Source organism: Trichoderma gamsii (assembly GCF_001481775.2).
Source record: "Trichoderma gamsii strain T6085 chromosome Unknown Scaffold_3.2, whole genome shotgun sequence".
Lineage (NCBI taxonomy): Eukaryota > Fungi > Ascomycota > Sordariomycetes > Hypocreales > Hypocreaceae > Trichoderma > Trichoderma gamsii.
Window position 1 is genome coordinate 864,143 of NW_020171340.1, and position 7,314 is coordinate 871,456.

At 50.5% G+C, this 7,314-nt stretch overlaps 3 protein-coding genes across 3 annotated transcripts; 2 read left to right on the plus strand and 1 right to left on the minus strand.

Moving 5' to 3' along the window:
* Positions 1-30: 30 nt before the first annotated feature.
* On the plus strand, positions 31-2,001 carry TGAM01_v201272 (tRNA pseudouridine38-40 synthase; the record flags this gene model as incomplete). Its single annotated transcript, XM_018805501.2, has 3 exons — positions 31-185; positions 276-1,766; positions 1,830-2,001. 3 exons carry the CDS (start codon positions 31-33, stop codon positions 1,999-2,001), a joined length of 1,818 nt encoding a protein of 605 aa, XP_018661410.2.
* A 130-nt stretch (positions 2,002-2,131) lies between these two features.
* Positions 2,132-3,048, minus strand: TGAM01_v201273 (hypothetical protein; the record flags this gene model as incomplete). Its single annotated transcript, XM_024548730.1, has 4 exons — positions 2,132-2,135; positions 2,450-2,580; positions 2,636-2,787; positions 3,012-3,048. The coding sequence occupies 4 exons, from the start codon at positions 3,046-3,048 to the stop codon at positions 2,132-2,134; spliced, it is 324 nt and encodes a 107-aa protein (XP_024406546.1).
* Positions 3,049-4,925: 1,877 nt separating this feature from the next.
* Positions 4,926-5,846, plus strand: TGAM01_v201274 (hypothetical protein; the record flags this gene model as incomplete). Its single annotated transcript, XM_018809131.1, has 1 exon — positions 4,926-5,846. One exon carries the CDS (start codon positions 4,926-4,928, stop codon positions 5,844-5,846), a length of 921 nt encoding a protein of 306 aa, XP_018657706.1.
* Between the last annotated feature and the right edge of the window lie 1,468 nt (positions 5,847-7,314).

Here is a 7,314-nt window from a genome sequence, read left to right on the forward strand (position 1 = left end):
TTGGGATTCTTCAATATCCTCAATGCAAACATGGCGGCCAGCGACGAGGCTCCTGTCGCTGCTAGCGCGCCCTCAAATGAGCGCAACCAAGACAAGCCAATGGCATCAGGCGAGGGTCACCAGGGCTCTGGGAACAACCGCGGCAAGAAGGGAAAGAAGGGCGACAGAGGCCGAGGAGAATGGAGGTAGGTGTTGATTTTCCCAGTTAAAACAATTGGGGGGTTTTTTTTTTGGAGGGCTTGCCACATTTACCAACGGCGCTGATCAGACTGTAGCCGCACCAAGGTAGACAAGCGGAAGCGCCATGACGAGTATAAAGAATTCAAGCGCCGCAAGATTAGCGACATCGACAACCCCAAGGCGAACCCCTTCTCCAAAGAGGAGATTGAGGCGGAGAGCCGTCGGCCGAAGCGCAAGGTTGCCGTCATGATTGGCTATGCCGGCACCGGATACAAGGGCATGCAGCTCAACGGTGACGAGGAGACGATTGAGCGCGATCTGTTCCAGGCCTTCATCAAGGCCGGCGCCATTTCAAAGGCCAACGCCGACGATCCTCGCAAGTCGAGCTTGGCTCGTTGCGCGCGAACGGACAAGGGCGTGCATGCTGCGGGCAACGTCATCAGCTTGAAGCTGATTATCGAGGACGAAGACATTGTCGACAAGATCAACGAGGCTCTCCCGCCGCAGATCCGAGTCTGGGGTATCCAGAGAACCAACAACAGCTACAACTGCTATCAGTACTGTGATTCGAGATGGTACGAGTATCTCATGCCGAGCTACTGTCTTCTGCCCCCGCACCCTCAGAGCTTCCTCGGAAAGAAGTTGGTTGAAGTCAACAAGGAGTACGGCGCTGAGGAAGAGACCAACGCAAGACTGGCTGATGTCAAGGATTGGTGGTCGGAAGTGGAGGAGAAGGATATTAAACCTATTTTGGCCGGACTGGATGAAGAGACTAGGGCTGCCGTTTTGGAGAGCCTACATTCCGAACAAGCTTCCGAAGAAAATGCAGAGTCTAAAAAGGCTGAGAGCACACAGCCAGCTGCTGCTCAAGAGGAGACGGCAAAGGAAGATGGAGACTATGTCATGGTTGACAAGGAGCAGCCGTCATCAGAAAACGCCGAACCCGCCACCGCGACCGAAGGAGACAATGCTACTCCCCAAAGACCTGCAGTCGTCCTCGAGACGGTTCAGCCCAAGCGCCGCGAGTTGGGCCCCGTGGACTTTGCCCTGCGCGACATCAAGGCAGCCTACATTGGCGCTAAGCGTGCCTATCGCGTGTCTCCCGAGCGCATCCAGAGACTGCAAGAAGCCCTCGACCAGTACGTCGGAACCAACAACTTCCACAACTACACCGTGCAGAAATCGTACGGCGACCCGTCATCAAAGCGACACATTCGATCATTTGTCGTCAACCCCAAGCCCATCATCATCGGCGATACGGAATGGCTGTCGCTCAAGGTCCACGGACAGAGCTTCATGATGCACCAGATCCGAAAGATGGTCGGTTTGGTGACGCTGATGGTGCGCTGCGGCACGACGCTGGACCGCATCAAGGAGAGCTATGGCCCGCAGAAGATGGCTATTCCCAAGATGCCCGGCCTGGGTCTGCTGCTGGAGCGGCCCGTGTTTGAAAACTACAACAAGCGAGCGACGGAGACGCTGGGGCGAGAGGATATCGACTTTGACAGGTATGAGGAGAAGCTGGAGGCGTTTAAGCAGGAGCAGATTTACTCGCGTATCTTTGGAGTCGAGGAAAAGGAGAATTCGTAAGTTTTTTTTTATTTTGGCAATCTGTTTGATGACATCTAACTAACGACCCCTTGCAACAGATTCCACAGCTTCTTTTCGCAGATTGATCAATTTAGGTCAAATCACTTCCTGTGGCTCACCGCTGGAGGCATGAAGGTTGCTACGATTGACAAGTCGAATGGAAAGCTGCAGGATGTGGATAAGCAGCTTGGTGACGAGGATGAGGAGGATCCCGAAGGCGGAGAGGGCTAAGGGGCCGACGCTGATGCTGTACATATTTAGACGTGGGTCTATAGACAGGGTGCTCATCCTTTGTCCTGGTGGGCTCTCAACAGGCGTTTTGTTTCTTTTTCGAGGCATATGTTTCTCGCTTCCCCCCTTTTTACCTGGGAGTGATATTGTAGTTGATATTGTAGTTTCGACGATGTCTGATGGTATCTTTTGTCTACATGTTCCATGACCCGTACCTAACCTTCTGTGCATAACCCAACGCCGGTAATCCATAAAAATAAGCAAAGCACGTGAATAATATCATCGACCAGCCGCAGCAGCAGGTACCGTAGATGTAGCAGCCGCGGCAGAAGCAGCCGCCGCAATCATACTCTCCATTTCCTCCCTCACAAGCGGCTGCCACGTGCCGCCGCTGCTCTCGGCCAGGTTCTTCATCTTGGAGGCTTCCATCTGGTTAAGAAGTTCAGACACTCGGTTGACGTCTTGGTCGAGCTGCTCCTCTTTGGCCTTTCGGCCTTGGTCTTCGGTGCCGAGGGGGCCGAAGATCCAGAGTTCTTTGATTTTGCGGGAAAGGGTGAGGAATTCTTTGATGGAGGTGTACTAGTAGAGAGGGTGTGAGCTGTGCTGTTTGATAATGCCTTTATAACCAACTTACTAAGCCATCAAATTCCATCTTGATGGATATGCCGGTGACGGCCATGGCTTCGGGATTGGCGTTGTTGCGGTCCTGCTCGGCCTGGACGGTGGCGAGCATCATGAGGGTGCGGTAGCGGGTGAGGATGTCGGCGATGAGACGGTTGTGGGTGTCTGTGTTTGTGTTTTGTTAGAGTGAGATTGAGGTTTCAAGTGCTATAAAGATTTGAGAATAGCCAATGCAAAATGAGATGAAGGACTGGGCTGTGATTATGATGCCAGGCATAGCTTTGTGGCACATGTTTATGACATCTATGGCATGCAGCAGACACACAAGCAAATTGAAGCCATCGTCAAATGGAAAATAGCACAGAGTAACCCCAGGTACACGGACTTACCCATCAAATTGGACGAGGCTGGCTGTGAGCGATCCATGTCTGCTTGAAACAGCTTCACCTCGTTAGCTGCTCTCCCTCCACTTTGTCGACTGCAGTTCTGTGAGAGCTCCGATAGCTAGCAGAAGCGCAGAATATGGAGATGCGTGACTGGGCGGTGATAGGCCAGTCCTATTTTAGGGATTTTCTTTGTGTCGTTGAGATATATCGCGGTTGGTTGTGAGGATGAAAAGAGGCTAACAGGGTGCTAGTTCTGGTTGCGGCGGCTATGCATTGACATGCCCGCCCTGTGGATTATAGCGAGGAGGGGCTGCTGCTGGGTCCTGGGATCGCTAAATTCAGGCTCTGTGTGATAGTAGGTACCTATTGCTGATCGTCTTGACTATTCCCGACGGCACAAAGTGGGATGCCCCAATCGGTTGAGAAGAATAGTAGGTAGTTATGAATGAATTCAAAAGGAAAAAAGCCATTCAATTTCTCGAATATTGTTGAGCATTTCGATAATGCCAAGTATCTAATTTGCTGCTAATAGCCGCTTCCAGCGTGTTTAGCATCTCCTAATTAAGTTCCTGCTAATGCATCACCGCCACCTTGAGCGCTTAACAACGCCTCGACAACTAACCACAGCCCGAGCTATACGAGCCTTACTTTTCCGTCTTGTCGGTAGCACTAAAAGTTGCCTTGGTGGCGTGTATTTGCCGATCCCACGGATCCAAATCTCACTGCCATCAGCCACGCGAAACAGCCAATACACGGTTTCGAAAACACCCCCCTGCAGCTGCGTAGCGCTCCATGGCGTGTCTGTCTTGCTGCAGGGGGTCCATCATCATCATCGTCACGTTCTTCACCTCTTTTTCTCCCACCGGTTCGTTATGGCGGTGTCGCTACTTTTGGTAGTTTAGTTGCGAAACTAGCTAAGAAAAACACGTCTCAAGCAACCCGATTTATTAATAGACTTCTTGTAACTAAGCATTGAGGCTAACTTGAAGACAAGACAACCTGCTAAGTACATGAAGAAGAAGCAGCAATAGAAGAGAGAGCAGTTTTGAAGGTTAGGACATGTATGGGAAGCCGAAATTAAGAACGACTAAAAAGCGAATCAACCGGGTACCAAAACCCTGCTTACTGCCCGTTGTCACATCTTGGCAACCATTCCTACCTCTTTTGCCTTTTACAGAATCTCCCTAAAATCCTCCGTGCAACAGAAGCCCAAACCTCGTTCCATTCAGCCCGTACCAGAGCTCAAATAGAATAGGTAGACTGGGGCCCCCCCCCCCCCCCCCAAGGAAGATAAACCACAAGACTCCACCTGTATTTCTTCTCTCATTGGCTCGTGCTGCAATAGCTGAAGTGCCGTGGCCTTCTCTTGGCGTGGATTTTCTCTGGCGCGGGCATGGAGGACGATCCTTCGCTCCAAAAGTAAGAGGCCTGTCCCAGGCTTGGGGCCGCTTGTGAGTGGCTGGTGCTGCTGTTGGGATTTGCGAGTATGCAGGCTGATGTAGTTCCCTTTTGAAGAATAGGGAAATTGGGGAGTCAGAAGAATGGGAGCAGGGGGATTTGGAATAAGCGGATTGTTGTCTTGCGAGGCGGGACGTGGATTTTGGGCCTTGCCGGTGTTTCACGTAACACACAGCTCAAGTCGGGTCTCGCCTTTTTCGCTCAATTTTTCTGCTTCTTTTCTTCTTTTTCTTCATTTTCCCCTGTGATTTGAATCATTCTCTTCTGCCCATTTGTCTGTCATGTGCTTGTAGTTGGCCGAGTTTGCGTTTTGGTGGTTAGCGAGCGAACCCTCTTCATGCCAGCATCAATCGGACCATTGCTATAGAGAGAGCACGTTTTGCTACGTTGAAGCATTCCAGATTCTTTTAATCACTCTTCTTTTCCTCATTATACGCTACGTTTGATCCGTCCTCCATAATGGCGGCCATAGACTCTTCGGCGACTCACGCCTTAACCAAGCCAGCCGTCCCCGTCGTCACCTCGTTCCCTTTCAACCCTCTCACCACAACCTTCTCCCGCCCTTCCGACTGCGACGGCGTCTTTGTATCCGGCTTCCTCAGCGGAATAGACTTTCCCAAATCATGCCTCCCAAAAGGCTTCCACACCGACCAGACCTCGTACTTCTCGCCGGGCCTGGCATGTCCCTCGGGCTACTACTCGGCCTGCCACGATAACATTGGCGCTTCGAGGATCACGACCGTAACCTGCTGTCCGACTTTGGCCTCCGACATATCGCTATCCTGCGTCACGACGAGCACGCTGGAGAGTGTCTGGTCAACGTTGTTTTGTACGTGGATTGCGCCGGATGGAGACGGCACGACGCTGTCCATGACGGTGAGCGACAATGGCATCACGAGCACGGTGGCGGGCGATTTCACTGCTCCGGGGGGCTTGAACGCCTATGGCATCAGGATGGTTTATCAGAAGTCCGACACGGAGTCGACGACCATGACACGGACGACAACGAGATCAACCGCAGCGACGACGGGAACAAAGTCGGCAGGAGCAAAAAACACGAGCGGCTTGGACTCTGGCGATTCATCGTCTGGCGGGTTATCAACGGGTGCCAAGGCAGCAATTGGCGTTGTTATACCGGTCGTTGTGCTCGGTCTGCTGGCCGGACTTTTCTTCTGGTGGAGGAAGCGGAAGCAGTACAACAAGGTCGTCTCGTCAAGCACGCCGACGGAGCTTCATGGACAAGACGCAGCGCCTCCGACGGAACTGGCGCAGTACAGCGGCCTGATGAACAAGCCCAAAGCGCCGGCTGATGCGCCTCCGGAAGAGTTGCCGGCGCATGAAGCTCCTGCGGTTGAGCTTCCCGCCGAGCGGATGCACTAGAAGCCGGTTGGATTCGAGTGAGGAGGCGTAGATGCAATTCTGGTGTTTATTTGCGTGCGTGCGGCTGTTCTTCGACTGCGGAGTTTGTATGGGTTTTGGGGCGTTTCCAGAAGACTGCCTATGAAATGACTGGGAGGTTTTTTTTTCTCTTCTTCTAATACCGTTTTTCTTTTTTCAGGTTGCATGATTTGATGTATATTTTCTTTGTGAAAAGAGGTGGAGATTTGCAACGAGGGCATGCGGGGAGTGTTCAATGTTCAAATGTTGTTTAGGAGAGACTGATGTACAGTACGCTGTATGATTGGACCAGATGCTGGGGCTCTGGAAGGGCCATTATCTTGGAGTTGGCATGAGCATTGTGTAGACAAATAGTCATATCTAATTATTGTGGGACGAATTATAGACATAATTTGGTCTTTTAATTGTTCGGAGAGCCTGAGATATCACGAGGACGATATGAGGTTGAAGCATTGGCAGTAACGCCAAAGGTGAAAGACAATCTCAGTGGTCACGAGGACAATATTACATGTAGTGTTCAGCCCAAGAAAAGACTCCCAATTAGCTCTCACGAATCATAACAACATGGTATTTTTGAGCATGAGAGGAGTCATCGCATAGAGCTTCTGCACGCGATTAGCGAGATCAAAGCCCATTCCGAGATCGCCATGTGTGAACACAGCATACATGTAAAGTTTTCAAAGAATCGATTCTCTTAAGCTACCTCTGATGAAAATAGACATTGCGAATAGGCAAAAATTAAGGCTTGAGGCAAGAATGCGAAGGTATCTCTGAATATATAATAGAGCTCATTCCAGAAACTGGAAACAGATTCTTCACCAACTCATTATAACAAACAACACATCTCGATACACAAATCGTGTCAATAACTCACTCATCTCAATAACAAATAAATTGATAAATCACCAATTTCCTCTTTTAATCCATAATCATGAAGTGGTCTATTAGTCTCATCGCCCTTTGCGCGGCTATTGCCACCGCCTCTCCAACTCCCGAGAAAGCCATCGAAGTTGATCAAGGAGCAACGCTCGCACGTCGTGGTCCAGGCCACTGTCCAAACAACGACGACGACTGTTGCTGCCAGTGTGCCGTTGCTGGAAGTTGGCCGTGTGTCGGATGCATAAACAAGGCAAGTATCTCTACAAAACAGAGGGCGTGCACCTCTTCTTCCTCTTCTTTTGGCTAACAATGGCTACTATAGGCACATTTCTGCACCAAAGGTGGTCGTATTGAGGACATTGTTTTCATGACGGGATTTGACGAGAATGGAAACTATCTCCCATACAACAAATTGCCCTGGTAATAATGACGACTTCGATGCTTTATAGGATTATATCTCGTTCAAACAGCATCACTGCAAACTTATCTCTTTGTGCTGTAAACAGAAGAGCGATAGATATAATTGGGTGTTCGGTCTCTCGTCAGAATTGTATGTGTGTAAGTATATCTG